This window comes from Bombus pascuorum, chromosome 1, assembly GCF_905332965.1.
Source record: "Bombus pascuorum chromosome 1, iyBomPasc1.1, whole genome shotgun sequence".
NCBI classification, from domain to species: Eukaryota; Metazoa; Arthropoda; class Insecta; order Hymenoptera; family Apidae; genus Bombus; species Bombus pascuorum.
Window position 1 is genome coordinate 24580053 of NC_083488.1, and position 16763 is coordinate 24596815.

A 16763-nucleotide genomic window follows, 5' to 3' on the forward strand; every position below is an offset into this window, starting at 1 on the left:
TATTTCAAATAAAACAATTGGCCATTGTATAATTTTCGATTAAAATTTACTTCGTAATAAGGGAAAAGATTCATTGTATTATTATTTATATTTATCATTTTTATAGAATAAATTATTTTATGTATTTTATTACATAATAAATAAATATATAAATCTAGGAAATTAATAAATTAATAAATTGAAACATGGAAAGGAAACATTTGAGACAGGTAATAGCATAGTAACCTCTATACTTTTATACCTCGTGTGGTAATGCTTTTGGAACTAATATAATAAGAGAAAACGTAGGCAAGATTGTATTATTTATTACAATAGGTTGATCTTGTACAAATTAATTATAGCCTTCTAATTATAACAAGTCAAGTTCCTCATTGTTTGAAGGATTTCATGATATCGATATGTATCCTATTAGCAGGGCTAAGTTGCGGTGAATTTGGAAGTTGTACCCACATCTTTTTCGTGTTTAATTTCCTACATACTTCATCGTCGTATAATTATGGCAAGTTACAATAAAATAAGAAATAAGTGGAACTATTTATTATTTTATAAGTTATAATCAAGTATAAAAATCCATAATAAGTAGTTCGAAAAATAAAAAAAGTAAACGCACACAAATGAAATATATTCGTTTCGATCAATTCCGATTGCTTAAACCATTAATAGTGCGAAATTATTAAATCCTACTTTACGAAAACGTTTTGTCCAAACCTTAATATCGCTAATCGGTCAGAACTTCTATAAAATATTGCGCTCCCTCATTTTTATTTTTACAACCAAATATTTTGTAACGTCCACATGATTACAAACTGATTGGTACAATATTTATAAATGGATGATCTCGTTTCATCCGCATCAGTTTACAGTCTTTAACCAATATGTCTTCACTGTTAATCCGTAAAATATAAAACTAATCTTAACAGTTACGAACCTCGCTGTGCTTCGACGCAAACTGAAATTTTCATTGCGTGTTGATGTTGATTCTGATACAATTTGTTAAGTTAAAACTGTACAGTATTCTTATATATTTCATTCTAATATAGAATAAATTGTCTATGTTCAATTGTATCCGTGTAAGTAATTGCATTGAAATTTCAGAAAGGAGAGGCACAGCTGTTTCAAACTTATATAAGAAGAAGACAATTTTCTTTTCCTCTTGGTCGAAACAAAAAAAGAATATGTCACCCTGTTTCACATTATTATTAACGTGGTTTACTGATTTATCCCACTAAATGTAGAATAAGATGGCTAGCATTCTTTACAGAACAGGAACATAAACAATAAATTTGTCAGTAGAATTCTACATGTATAAAAAGAACGTGTACACCTCTCCCAATTAAGCTGCCGCTAAAATATTTGTCCAACGGAAAGAAAACGTATCTTGCATGGAAGTACACGGTATTTAAAAGACATTAGGCACAGAAATAACAGTTTCTTGACTCTTTGTGTGTCACGCTTAACTACACAAATTAATCAAGGGAAATACCTTTGTTCGTACGGCATTTATTATTAAGTTGGCAGTTCAAAAAATGTTTCATTATCGTTACTTGGACAGATTTTCATGATGAAAAATAACAGCGTGAGAACTATGTAATTCATGATAAGAGTGTCGATGAATTGCGTACGATCCACATTGCTGAGCAGTCTTATCGAGTAGATAAAAATGTTAAAGCGTGATGTAAGTAGTAGCACCATATATGCAGTTATGTCTGTTGAACTGATGGTGACTAATGGAAGGAAAACTTCGAGATAAGAAATGAGAAAAGAAGAGAGGGAAAATAAAATAGATGCAGTTAAACGAATAGAACATTGACTTAGCAATACGTACGCGCGGAAATGGAATACTATCTTCCGCGATTCCTTAATTTCTTTTCATTTAAAAAACGTTGGATAGTTAATATTACAATCATTATCATACAAGTCATAGTATTTGATCATTGTATAAACATTATTATCATCACAGTAAAAATATTTCATATCTCTTTAACTATTGTGCTTTGCTGCAGTAAACGCCAGCAGACATGCACATATATTCGCCCTAGAAGCAGAGCACTGTTTTTTTTCACTAGAGTCAATTCATTTACTCACTAGACTATGCTGTACTTATATCTATATTATTAAGTAGTCCTTCTGTTTATTTCGTACGTAACCAAAATAAAGTCGGTTAGCAAATAGTAAAAATACATAAATGTACCTATGTATTTTTTTGCAGTGGAATTATAGTTGTGGATAAGTTTTAAATTTAAACGATAGGTCATTAAATAATAGTCATTGGTCTGACAACGCGGTCGTGATTAAATTTACTTCTCTCAAGTAACAAATTTTATCCTTAATCAAGATAATTTCTTACTCGTAATAGTTGCGTATAGTTGTCACGATATATATGTATACATATATTTTTTCATATTGTATACATATACATATGTATATTATATATTTTTTTTTCTTTTTACTAAACCTCATCCCCTCTGGTAGAATTGAAAAGATGTTTTACCGTTAAACAAAACTCCTAATGGTCCATATATCGTAAAATCGTCAGAATGTAACTTTTCTATCAAATGAATGCGTCTTCGATAGAATATGTAATGTTTTGTAACCAACTCCTTACCAATTCTTTAAATGGCTCTATTTTAATTACCATGAAATATACAACGTAAGTGTCGTATGAAAACAAGAATTGTTCCCAGATACATGTACGTTCATTTTCATACTTGCGGCTCAATAGAATTGTTTCGAGGATCGCTGAATTAAGTACGTTAGAGTACCTAAGCTCTACCTACATAGGAGATTTGAGGTACGATGTGCGAACGGTGCACACCGTTGGCTCAGTATGTGATTATTTCCATACCGTTCTTTAATTAGCTCGTATTCATCAATTTCCTTATATTCATAGCTGCCTCTGTACACACCTTCTATCTTTCTCTCTACCTCTGATTCGATAATACGTATGTACAATATTTTTTCATCGTATATTCACATAACATTCGCACTGTCTTTGTTCAAGAAGCACAGAAAAACACGATCACGTTCAGTCTGTTCTCAAGTCGTGGCACCACTGTTTGTCACACCGAGGTCTGCGTGATACCATTCCCCGACAGCCACAAGCGCCCATTGCTCTTTTGATCTGCGATCTCGTATTCGGAATCGTCAATTTCGCATAAGTTGGTTGATAAGTCGCTGTTGCTGGTTGCACCGCCCAATAATGAATTTCTCTCTTCGAGCGTGGTGATTACCGAACCGATCTCGTCGACCTCGTCTCCCTTGTGGCATCGGTTGCGTCGGGTGCTTGGGAAACCATAAGGCACTACATCGTCTTCCTCCTCGTCGGATTCTAAAGTACTAAGACGTCCATTCAAAGGATTTGTTTCATTCTCCGTGTCCGTGTGGATGTTGTAATGCGGCAGATAAGAGTTCGGATGACGGAGATAACTTTCGGAACCTTTATATTTGTATTCTCCCTCACCGCCGCTATCCAAGGGATTTAAACGTTGCGTTTCCGCGCACTGATACTGCTCGGAAAATTCAGTCCCGCATTCCGAGTCCCCGACGTACTCTGATTCTTGATCTTCGTTCAACGTCTCGATGTCCCTCGCTGGATCTACAGAGCCGTGCACTAAAATGAATACATTTCGTTATTTTAATAACGCGATTCATTCATAATCGACAATTAAATTAAATACTAAGCAGCTCTCTGAGAAAAACAAAAAGAGGGGACAATTGAAGTCGCAGATCAATTTCATTGGATATTATAAAAATTTATTACAAATATTACACCCTACCAATCGAAGGTTAAAAAGGCAAACCACCAAGTCTACCTTAGTACTATGTCACATGCATCCCTTTCTGCAGCTACTATCCATTTAAGACGACAAATCGTTTAAAGGAAACAAAAGATTCGATAGCCTCGCCTAATATTATCTTACATATAATATGTCTACAGACATAATGAACTAAAACTGTTCCAACTAGCCGCGAGTGGAAGCAATTGTACTGCGAAACATGCAGTCGCGTACTCACCTGACGGTAACTGATGAGTGTTTGATTCGTTACTCTCATTGCTGTGGAAGCTGGACGAGTCTGGTACTTCGCTTCCAGGCACCTCCGTGATATTAGGCAAGGGGTTTTGGCTTGGCCTGACCCAGTCTGAACAATCCCAGTGATACCCTAAAAGCATTGCAGACAACAACTGTACTCCGACACGCTACATGCGACGATCTGACGTCGCGATACGGAGTCGAAAGTGAGAAAAAGAGAAAAGAAGAAAGTGAGAGAGTGAGAGTAAGAGAGAGAGAGAGAGAGAGAGAGAAGGAAGCGGAGTGTCTGCCTGGTATTATATAAAGGGTAAAAAAAAAAAAAAAAAAAAAGTAGAATCTAGCCGATAGGGAAGAGATAGCGACAAGCGAAGCGACCCAAATATCAAAATGTGTATCCTTAGGTATTCGACTGTTCTTTCAGGCATTACTATCTCGACTTACCACCGACTATACGAGGATCATCCTCGATGGACGTCATGGAGGCAACGGAGGTCCCACCTCCATGAGGCACGCGTCGAGAAGGATTTAGTAGAAGTCCTCCAGTGGTCAGCTCCGGTACCACTGGGCTCGCTCGTTTCAGGTCTGTTAGCGCACACAATACGATACACCAATGTTAATTCGATTCGCTACACGCCCAAGTCAGCATACGTTTCCGGACATTCGTATTAAGAAGAGGGAAACGATCAAGAGAAACAGACAGAAGAACGAGAAGTAGAATGTAAGATAGTGACAAAGGCGTAAAATGGCGATAAAGGAAGGTGAGAAAGTCCGACGAAATGATTAAACGAGAGAAACGAGGGACAGATAGAAATAAGTAGGAACCACAGAGAATAGGATAAGTAAAAGAGATAGAGTCAATGGATCAAGCTATAAATTCCACCCACGAATGCATGCGACAAGCGAAAACAAAAGTAAGAAGCTACGATGAATCGGGGGAATCAGCGACGCATACTACTCACCATTTTTTATCTTTGTCGTATCCGTGATGAAGGAAGCTAGTTGCATCTGCTCTTGCCAGCTCGGCTTATGAAGGCTATCCGTGTCGCTGCCTGTAGCGTTTCCGCCGACTGGGTTAGCGAGGGTTAAGGACGGAGGGGGCACAGGTGTGCTGCGATTTAGGTTTCTCAAATAATCTGGCGGGAAATTCTCCAGCTCGTCACCGGCGCTGCCATAACTTCGCAGTGTGTCTAGATTATTTAGTGCCACCGCTGCCGAGTTACCGTACGCGGCTGGCTCGTTGTTCGAGCTGGGAGTATAGGAAGCGGGTCTAGGAGGGCATTGGGGAGGTTCTCTCTGCAAAAAAGAATCACACGAAAAACCTTAAACTCAATGCACGCATCACTCGCAGGAGAGGGAATATCGGCTGATGATCGCAAATCAAGAAAAAGAACGCCATTAGAAAAAAAAAGACAAAAATAAAAAAAGAAAAATCGTCTATCATTGGCGTACGATCGAGGTATGATTAAAAGCATGCAGTCTTCTCTCTTAAGTGCTGACAAATCAAACAAGTATATTTATTTCTTTGATTTAGACACGATACCTGTATCACTTCCAGGTTGCTCAATTTTGAGCTCCGTTTGAACTCGTGCTCATGAGGTCGCGCTGAATTTAAAACAATTTGCTTCCTGGTTTCGTTGTTGATGTTATTCGCCCGTGCTCTCGTGCGTTTCATCCTGATCCGTCGGAAGGCGAGGAATATGATGATCAGGAATATGTTCACTATTACTGCAACGCCAATCCACATTAGCTGCTCCCATGTGATTTTAAAGTGGCTCGATATAATTGGTGTGGAATACGCCGGATTTCCACAGTTTAGTCCGGTCATATTAGGAGGACAGATACATCTATAGGTCCCTATTTCGTTCACGCAGGTTCCTCCATTTGTGCAGGGATTGGTGTCGCATTCATTAACGTCTGTTTCGCAACGTTCTCCCATGAATCCTTGGCATTTGCATATCGGCCCATTATTGCCTTCCTCGCAAACTCCACCGTGAATGCACGGGTTTGGACTGCAATATCTTCCGAATTCGCAGCGTTTCCCACTCAGACTTGGTCCAACACATTCGCAAGTGAAGTCACCTCCCTCTGGTATAACTTTGCAACGACCACCATAGAGACAGGGTGAAGAGGCGCAAGGATCGGTGTCAATTTCACAAGCGAGCCCTGCAAATCTGCTGTGACATTGACACTCATAGTTGTCGCCACCAGAATCTTTACATGTTCCGCCATTCTGACAGGGCTGCGAACCACAGATCCCTGGGGGCACTAAAACCGTTGCAGCGTCGCAGCTGAATTCCACATTTGCAAAGCGTTTTAAGACAGCGACACTGCTAGCGCCACTCATATGTAACGGTACCGATACTCTGGCGATTCTGACATCATCCATACATCCTATGAAACCACGTTGAACATCCTCGAAGCCCAGAACTGATGGATGTTGTCTAACTTCAGCACCCAAGTAAAGATCATCAGATTGAAGGTTCAGGATATCGTTGATACCAGGTGCAGATCCATGAGCTACGTGCTTTCCATCAACGGTCAACTTGGCGCTGTTGCTTTCTCGTTCTAGTTGAATCTCGTGCCATTGCCCATCGCTCACGTATACACTGCTCACGCGAACCAATCCTTCTCCGCTGCCCAGATCGAACTTGTATTGAACAACTCCATTCACGACTTCTAGTATATTGTAATCGATCTTGCCAGCTGCATACATCAAGTTTCCGGTCAATTGCACTGTTCTGATCCTCAAAGATAAACTGAGACGATCCTCGATAGTCTGTTTGATGAGGGCTTTATCGATCCTATAACGAGCATAGCTCTTGCCACTAAACGATATGGGGTTTCGTGGAATGTAGCAAGACTCGTCATGGCACTTGGAGATGTCAATATCGCAGGTTTGCCCGGCGAAACCTTCAGGGCATTGGCACGAGTATCCTTGGACCGAAGAATCGGGAATGCAGACTTTGAACAGTGGACAAGGATCTCTGGCGCATTCGTTGACGACTACCTCGCAATGATTTCCGGCATATCCTTCTTTGCAACTGCATTCCATCTTGTGTCTGTGTCGCGGCGACACGAAACTCATCACGTCAGTAGCTACAGGTGTTATTTGTGTGATGTCGAGAACAATTTTGTCTTGACAATCTCCATAAACGCAGTATTCTTTGTTACATTTAAATCTAACAATTTCTTCCACGACTAATTTCGTCGATTCTTCGAGTTCTTCGATACGCTGATTTAACGCCTCTCGTATATTTTCAGACCCATAAAAGGTCGGTGATCCCAAAGGTGTAGAGCTCTTCTTCACCGCGAATAGGAGGTCCAGATCGTTGTGAACGGTTTGGCGAATAGTGCGAGATTTAATTAGATTCACTTCGTCTGTAGAAGGTTGGACGCTGATAATAACGATATCCTTTAATCTACAGTTCATCGCGTTGCGCACGGTTCTAATGAATCCCTTACGATGACTTAGTATAAAATCTTCCGGACTGACTTCTCTGAATCTTACAATTACAGAATTCTCCAACATCTTTTCCGTTACCAAATCAACATTTACTTTAACGATAGAATGCGAATGATATTTTCCATCCGTCACGCTGACGTTTATTCTGTATTCGCCGACATCGAGACGCGGAAGGGCAACCAAAGTGCCATCAATTTTGTCAATTTTGAATAGGTCGTTTGGGATAGGAGATGATGGAACCAAATTGTACGAAAGCGTGTCATATTGATCTTGGTCCGTTGCGTGAACCCTTCCGATGATTCCACCAGGATACTCGTCCATGTAGGAATTAATAACCACCTCTAGAGGCGTAATTACCGGAGGATACTGGGATTCCTCGATCACTTTGATCACGACCCATGCGTCTGAATAGAGAGGTGGGCTTCCATTGTCAAAGACGCGTATGTGCAACTCGTATTTATCTTTGACCCTGTTGTTGAATTTGGTAGCAGTTCGTAGTGTTCCGTCCTGCTCTAATCTGAACGCGTCACCCTCGTTCCCGGATCGGAAGTCGAAGGTGTATGGAGCGGCGTTCGGTTCAATATCTGCATCTGTGACCACGAATTGTAATACGGTGTGGCCAAGGGGCTTGTCTTCTTGCACTACCGCGGTATAATTTGAGAGGGAGAACAGCGGTGGGTTGTCATTTGCATCTAGAATCTCGATGTTTACCATCACGAAGCTGGATAGCCTAGGTATGCCGCTGTCACGGGCGTGAACCTCCAACACGTAATTACCGATCTGGAAACATGAAATATCGCGTTGTAGATTGCATTCGAAATGTCTTACAACCGCATTAAGATATATAATGAATGGTGCGTATGATTTATACTGACTTCTTCGCGATCCAATGGTGCGGCGACAGTAATTTGTCCTGTTTTCTCATCGATCGAGAATTGCTTCTGCCTGTCACCTCGTTCGATGTAATAAGACACGTTCCCGTTCTCCTCGCTATCCAAGTCGTTTGCGAATACCTGATACATTCATTGTAATATGTAATTAGTTTACAGTTAGCGTATAGTTCAGACAATATTTAAGTTATCCGAGATTCATCTCGTTATTTTTTATTTTAAAATTTATTTCTAAAAATATGAAGTTTATTAAAATTTTTGTTTATTTTGTTATATGTAAGTACTGTACAATAAAAGCAATTATTCAATCAATTATTTTTTATACATAAGCTGTATATATATATATATATATATATATATATATATATATATAAGTATAAGGCTTACCTGCGTAACTTTTTCTCCAATCTTTGCGTCTTCCCGTATAGAAGCTCTGTATGAAACTTCGCTGAATATCGGCGCGTTGTCATTGCTATCGATCACGGTAATATTAACCGTAGCGTGATTACTCAAAGGCGGAATGCCTCCATCTATAGCCTGGATGGTCAAAAAATAATCTCTGGCACGTTCGAAATCTAATTGCTCCGCAATGGTAATCACGCCACTACGGGCATCTATCTGGAACTTCTTATGTTCATTTCCGCCAACGATCGAATAGTAAACATCAGCATTGACTCCAGTATCCTTAGACGTTGCAAGAACTCGAGCTACTTCCGTTCCAACTGCATAGATCTCAGGAACTTTTGAGAAATAGACCTTCGACGCGAATTCAGGTGGATTATCGTTAATATCCTGCACGTTGACAATTAACGAAGTCACACTCATCAATTGAGGGGTGCCTTGATCAACTGCCTGTATAGTCACGTTGTACATGGCCTTCGTTTCTCTGTCCAACGGCTTCCCAAGCGTAACGATGCCGCTGTCCGCTGCGATGAGGAAGTGACCATCGGCAGAATCGATGAATTCATATCTGATCTTACGATTAATGCCGATGTCATTGTCCGTGGCGTGTACTTTGGTTACTAAGGTACCGACCTCGACGTCTTCAGGCAGTGTAGCGCTATACGTCTGCATAGTAAATTTCGGTGCGTTATCGTTCAAATCTGAGACCAGAATTTCTAGCTGAGAGGAGCATTCCCAAGATGGTTTGTCTCTATCTTGTACATGCGCTGTGAGCGAATATTTCGCTTGAGTTTCCCGGTCCAGTTGACCGACCGTCTTTAATACGCCTGTCTCTTTGTCCAATGAGAATTTGTCGTTATTGTCGCCGGTTAAATAGAAGCGCAACTTGGCATTCGGTTCGTCGTCGTAATCAGTGGCCAGAACAGTGAGCACGTACGTGCCAGGATGCGATCCCTCAGACAGGATCTCTCGATAACGATACCTGAGGCAATATGGTGGATTATCGTTCACGTCGAGTATTTGTACCGTTACACGCGTCTTGAAGACGTATTTGCCGTCGGTGCCGACTATTTCGAGCTCGTAACGATCGATCGTTTCCCGGTCCAGAGCCTTTGCCACGTATACTTCGCCAGTTGATCTAATCTGGAACTGAGATCTCGAATCGCCGGACGTTATGTAGAATTCTATGGGTGTATTTACGTCCGAATCTTTGTCCATAGTGATTAACTTGACCACGACTGTTCCTGGTAGAGCGTCTTCGTTCACCGCTGCTTCGTAACGATCGTCTACGAACGCGGGAGGATTGTCGTTGTAATCCTTTAGCTTTACGTGCACGGAAGTCCTTGCGAAGTGCTTTGGATTTCCATTGTCGGTAGCGACCACCTAGACACGACAAAAATGTATATTGAATATTATAATAAATTTCTTTCCTTTTTTTTTTTTTAATTCTGAAAAATCTTAATTTAAATCCTTTTTAATTTTACTTTGAAAATTATAAAAGGAAAAGAGATTCTCATCATGTTCAGACTATTTTTCTATTAAATAATTGACCTACCAAATTCTCTATAGAAAATAGTAAAAACTGTCTATGACAAATGTTTAATTTTTAATTAAACGTACTTGAAACTTATATTCCGGTTGCTTTTCCTTATCAAGTAGAACTAGTGTCGATATCCATCCGGTGTACGTATCTACAGTGAAGACATTTGCCAGTTCGCCAATATCTGAGCCAAAGGAATATCGAACCTCTCCATTGCTACCCAGATCTTCATCGTGCGCGATAATTTTCAAAATTGATGTTCCTTCCTCTATATTCTCCGCCAGACTGATACCATAAGGATTACTTTCGAATTTAGGAGCATGATCATTTTCATCCAACACCTGGAGCGAAATTTCAGCTAGAGCTGTCAATGGAGGACTCGAGTCCGTTTCAGCGAGGACTCCGATCAAATGATTATCCTTCAGTTCTCGATCCAAAGGTTTAACCAAAGTAATTTGTCCATGAGCATCGATCATAAAAAGTGGAGAATCTTCATCTCCAGAAACTATTCTGTATGTGACTGTAGTGTTTGTCACGGTTTTTAGCCTTGTTATAGGTGTTCCAATAGGAGACGCTTCTGATATGAAGAATTTGTCCTCTTTTCGTTCAAACAAAGGTGGAATATCTTGCGGTCCCATTATGTAAATGCTGAGGGGAACGTCAGCGTGATGTGTCGTTGCTCCGCCCTTGTCTTCCGCCCGAATGAAGAGCTCAAATAGTTGATTTTCTAAAATATTAGATAGATAATAATCCAACATGTTACGGTACCTACTGTGATCATTATCGGAGAATTCTTTTATGGTTCGATCAGAAATTTTAATTACAAAAAAATTTCTTATGTTCGGTACGATATTAAAGATGAAGAAATATAATTTTAGCGATTAATGTCATATAGTACGCCAATGAAAATAAAATGAGCAACAGAATATAGCGCAGAACTTACCCCATGGCATAGCACTCTTCTGAAGGAACAACGCTCCAGTATCAGGATTAATCCCAAATAACGCTTTCGCTTCCGAAGTCTGCAGTTCGTATATCGAATAAACAATCCTCGCAGCGTCATCCTCATCAGCATCCTGAGCTTTCACCTTCAGGAACGGCGTATTAGTAGTCAAATTTCCATGAATGCTGGCTTTGTATTCTCTCAGCAGAAACACGGGCGAATTGTCATTCTCATCTCCAACTTTCACCCTAACGATCACGAAACCTGATCTACCACCTCCATCAGTAGCCATCACGGGTATTTCATACAACTTCTGCTCTTCTCGATTCAACTTCTTTCTAGTTACGATCTCGCCAGTTTGTCTATTTATGTCAAATATCTCCTTCATCAGATCCGAAGCTATCGTGTAGATCACCGTGCCATATTCCCCGAAATCCTCGTCGGTGGCTATCACACTCGTCACCAATCTGCCAGGCAATTGATTCTCAAAAACTGTCACTTCTACTATAGGGTTTGGGAACGTAGGATTGTGTCTATTAGCAGGCAATATCTCGATCTTGACTCTCGCGAAGCTGGTGTACACGTTGTCCGTGACGGAGACGTTCAGCATGCTGAGTTTCTTCTCGCCAAAGTTTTGCATATTGATCAGCGAAATGATGCCGGTTGATTGGTCGATGTTATACGTTTGTTGCTCGTTACCACCGACTATCGTGTACGTGAGTTTGTCGTCTACGTAGTCCGGGTCACTTGCAGATACCACCGTCACGAACTGACCCCTTTCCGCGTGTTCCGACAACGAGCAAGTGTACGAGGGTTGTTCAAACTTGGGTGGGTTGTCATTCATGTCGATCACCGTCACCCAGACGTGGGCTGTGCTCGAGAGACTGGGTACGCCGCGATCGATCGCGATCACCGTAAAGTGGTGCGATTCGTGGGTCTCGTGATCCAAAGATCTCTTCAGGAAGATTACACCCTCCTCCGGGTCGATGTGGAACAGGTCAGTGCTGTTTTCCGTGTCGTTTTGAATTGCATAGCGAACCTGTTGGTTTATGTCTGAACACAGAAAAGTTCATGGTATTACCGTTTATGGTATCTGGTGATGTTTACATAGGAATGGATGGGTGTAATACAAGATAGGAGACACGTGTCACATGTGAACGTAATACGTAAAGAATATGTGTTCTTAGGGTGTATTCATTTTTTGAGCTCATCTCCTGGTATATCGGTGATCTGATTTTTAAAAATCTCGAATTCTTAGTATTTTATCTATGTGTATTTGTGTACATATAATTATATAAATGAAGGATACTACGTTAGCGACGGTTTCTACAATAAGTATTAATGTATTTATGTTGTTACAAATTACATGAATGTTATAAAGTTTCCAATAATATCATGGCTGGAAAATTATTTATGCCATGTACACGAGAACGAAGCTTAATTAACATTTCCTGTTGATATCATTTATGAACAACTGTTTTACTATGGTAGAAAAACATTTTGTACGAAGAATGTTTTAAGAACTCAAATTGATAAACTACGGTGATTAAGATAATAAACGATAGTTACAAGTAACAAACATGGAACAGTTCAGGATTTTATGAGTTTAATATTTCTCCTTTATCAGTTCAACCAATTAAAGCTTCGTTTCAACTTCTGACATAGTTCTGAGTTACCATGAGCGAATTTCCAAATAAATCACTGGACAAAATCTCTCAACGAGAAACATCAGCTTCTATTTATCCTTTTCTCGTCTTTTTCTCGTCTCATTCTCGTACAATCATGTAACAACTCGGGGTATATTTCATCGCGATAATCCAGCCTCGGTACCCACTAAGAGCATCCTTCACAATAATTACAATAACATTAATCTTGCTCCAACAGGACTGCCTCGCGTTATTTATGAGACATACACAGACAGAGGGAGCGAATTTCCGTTGCCTCGACATTAATTGCAAATTTAGCCGGGCCTTCAAGCTTCACGAAGCCAATCCGATCTTTCAATGCGTATCTTGCGATATACACTACTGTCCATAAGTGTAATCTTGTTGGTCAAAATTACGGATATCGCAAATTTTCGAGTAGAGTTATATAGTCGAATATACAATATTGTTAGAAGATATAATACTGTTAGAATATAGAATATTGTTAGAAGATATTAGAGGCTGTCGATATTTTCTAGATTAAGAAATGGATTTAGAAATGTATAAAATATCAGGAGGAATTTATAATTTTAACGTTAAATCAATCTACTCGTAATACTATCGTAAAACCATATTTATAATTAAGGTATTCGTTTCTGCAATATTACAACCGACCAAAATTATTGAGACAAAATAAAAATATTGATTGTTTCATAAAATTATAATGTCCAATGAATATACCAAAGTAAACGCAAGTATATTACACAATATGCAAATATTATGCAAACCTGTGTTTCAAATTCAAACATAGGTAGATAGAAGAACTAAGAACATTCCACTTCTTGCGCATGATTATATGGACAGCAATATGCATAGCTGAATTTAATAACCGCTTACCGGTGTCGTTATCTCTGGAGCTGACTCTCAACACGGAAGTGCCGAACGGCGCAGCCTCGGAGACCGAGATGTTGTACGAGTCTTGAGTGAATTCGGGCGGGCAATCGTTCACGTCGAGCACCAGGATGCTAACGAGTACCTCCGCGTAGACGCCTGATACGCTGTCCGTCGCGCGGACGGTCAACTCGTACTGTTTCTTTTGCTCGTAATCCAGCTCGTCCACCACGTAGATTACACCTGATTTATCGAAGAGAAGATTGTAGACCCAAAAGCAGTCTATGCAGCGTAGCGTCCACAAAGCCGAGAAACTTTTCCTTTTTATTCGTGATGCTGACTAATAGCCCGACATTCTTGTGTGTATTTTCTTTTTTTTGTAAATGTGCGCGCGTGTGTGTGTGCCATTTTATACGATATTTTACCAAAGAGCATCTTGAGAAGCAGCATAGTTTATCGATGTGCTTGTACTTAATGCGGAACTTATGCAAATTTTATGTAGAGGTGTCGAAACGTGGTTTAATTATTCGTCTATACGATGGTGACTGGGTAATTCAAGGAGTTGCTCGGTTTCGCGGACACCAAGAAGAGAACATTGGTGAATGCAAGTCACGTGGTAAACACGTTTATACAAGACGCTCGGATACCGTGAATGAATTTGCGGATGCTACCAGAATGTCTGCACCTTCGAACACGACGGCGCGTTGTGCAACTTAACAGGTTGACTCCATTCAACTCGACGTTTTCGATTTTTCTCTCACGAGCGTTTACCGAGCCTTGGAATGTTATAATGGACATATATACTCTTGAGAGTTGCGATATTACGTGACTGCTTCTTGAGATCTTTATAAATTTTCTGACAACTCTCGACATTGTCGAATAAAAAAGTAACTGGACGATATTCTTTATTTCATTATAATAAAGGAGTATGTACTTTTAAAAAAATTCAAAATATCTCAAGTATTCTCTAACGTACTTTTTACTTTAGCCAATTCTTCTACCAGTCTTTAATCCTTTGATCCCAATCGAAACATTTGAATCCATAAAATTTGCAAGAATTCTCACTTGCTCGATTAAAATAGATCGAAGGAAGAATAAGAATATGTTGCACAAAATGGAAAGCGATTTCTCTACACGTCGTTCTATTCTCGTTGTTTTGCGATCGATCTCAAGAAGCGAACAAGCGAAAAGTGTCACGTATCGTAGTCAACCTGTTACAAACGAGCTGCCTTGTTCCCTTTCTTGCTATTTCCACGCATTGTAGCTCGTTTAAGGTACAAGCACGGTATCTTTCCCAATTCGCACGCGACGTAAGGTGCAGGCACGCCATGCGAAGAACAGAGTGAAAGCCGTAAGAGAATTACGGGAGGCGGGAGAATTAAACGAGAACGAGGGGAAAGGGGGGAGAAAATAGAGAAAAAAAAATGGTGTGCCGACGATAAGGCAGCGTTGAAACGCGGTTTCGAGATATATCACCGGGCGAATTGCGGCCTCGATGTAACCACGTATCGCGTTTAAAAGCAACATTGTGCTCCAAACCCGTTTTTCACGCAGCTTCGTTGCTTCTGCATGAGATAATGGGACCGGTTGGGTTGAAAACGATGAGTAAAAGTGAGAGCAGAAGTGCAGAGCAGAAGCGTTCTCTACGTCGGACAAGAGGATCAACATGCCGTTAAATTGTTGCATCGTTGCTGAGTCTCGCTTCTTCGCGATGGCTTTTTTTACTTTTCAGAATGTCGTGCATCGATTGACAAGCGGTTAGAAATTGCGAAGGATGCCGGATATTGTGTAAGTGACGTGCAATCATAGAAGCTGTGTATGGCAAGCGGAAGTTTCGGCCGTCCGATGATATGGGTTCCGGCGTGTTTGAGTTGGGATTCGGAGTTTCCGGTATTTTCAGTTCTTGACACTTAACCGTTCCACGTGTATACTCGAGCGTATTGGTTTCTTCGAGGTCCTTGTGTTTTTGATATCTTTTCCAACAATTTAAAAAATAAAAAATAGTACAAAAATGATAGATAATAAAACATATATAAAAGAAGATTTATATTGGATACGTCTGAAATCGAGTCTTCCAAAAATTTGTATTTAAAAAGTTTCCAAGGTGGTCCTAAAAATTATTGTTTCTTAAAATTCAGTGAATCGAAACGATTGCAAAATATAGGTATACACTATAATTAGACTATAATTTGCAGTTAAATTTCTATGTCGTAACGACTCTACCATCGCGACATCCGCTTGAATTACGATCGATACCTCGTATGAAATCCCGATCGGTGTTCGCCGTTATTCTAACTTACTGTATGACGTCGTATGCCGGTCATGAAGTTGGTATTAATTCAGTGCATAGCGACAGGGTGGGGATTTATCGTTCGAAGATCGACGCGAGAAACTGGCGGCCGAAAGAAACTCATTGTTACTGTTTGAGTCGTGCATGAAAATCTTAGAATGAAGAAAGATAGAGAGCAGTGCGGTAGCATGGTATAGTGCAACACAGCAGACCGATAGAACTAGTATTTTTTTATACTCACAAGGACCATTGTTACTGTCGGGGGCTGCGAAACAGGGAGATACAATAACACTTTAATTTCTAATTTAATCAAATAAGCATTCGTAAAGAATATATTATAGGAGAGATGGGTAAAGAAAGGAGAATTAATTTAAAAAAAATACTACGATAAAATGTAATGGCGAACGTACGTGTTTCAACGTCGAATAGAATTAACTCGAGAAGTATATATAATTATTTATGATTAATTATATACGAATAAATTAATCATACGATTATAACTGCAGCTTGTGTTACGTGCGATACATTCCAACATCCCCAATTTGCTACTGTTTCACCACTACACCGTGACTTGATTAGAATTTAGTCACCGGATACCATGTATAACGGAACCAACACGTCGTTCGTTAAAGTAGAAAGCGCGGTTGTTGAGTACGAGATTATCGAGGTA

The 16763-nt window shown here is 40.0% G+C and overlaps 1 protein-coding gene across 8 annotated transcripts in view; it reads right to left on the reverse strand.

Moving 5' to 3' along the window:
• Window positions 1-285: 285 nt before the first annotated feature.
• The window catches only part of LOC132914727 (fat-like cadherin-related tumor suppressor homolog), a 499421-nt gene continuing 482943 nt past the window's right edge, over window positions 286-16763 (reverse strand). For 2 of the 8 annotated variants that reach the window (XM_060974104.1, XM_060974080.1), the window contains 11 exons: window positions 16335-16358; window positions 13810-14046; window positions 11270-12322; window positions 10407-11053; window positions 8772-10169; window positions 8370-8507; window positions 5572-8274; window positions 4991-5324; window positions 4473-4613; window positions 4015-4161; window positions 286-3610 (listed from right to left, as the gene is read on the reverse strand). In XM_060974104.1, the coding sequence (XP_060830087.1) occupies window positions 3060-3610; window positions 4015-4161; window positions 4473-4613; window positions 4991-5324; window positions 5572-8274; window positions 8370-8507; window positions 8772-10169; window positions 10407-11053; window positions 11270-12322; window positions 13810-14046; window positions 16335-16358 (7373 nt within the window). In that variant the 3' untranslated portion in view covers window positions 286-3059. Of the gene's footprint in view, window positions 3611-4014; window positions 4162-4472; window positions 4614-4990; window positions 5325-5571; window positions 8275-8369; window positions 8508-8771; window positions 10170-10406; window positions 11054-11269; window positions 12323-13809; window positions 14047-16334; window positions 16359-16763 lie in introns of those variants that run through there. The other 6 variants (XM_060974111.1, XM_060974095.1, XM_060974086.1 and 3 more) reach the window with 5 other exon arrangements.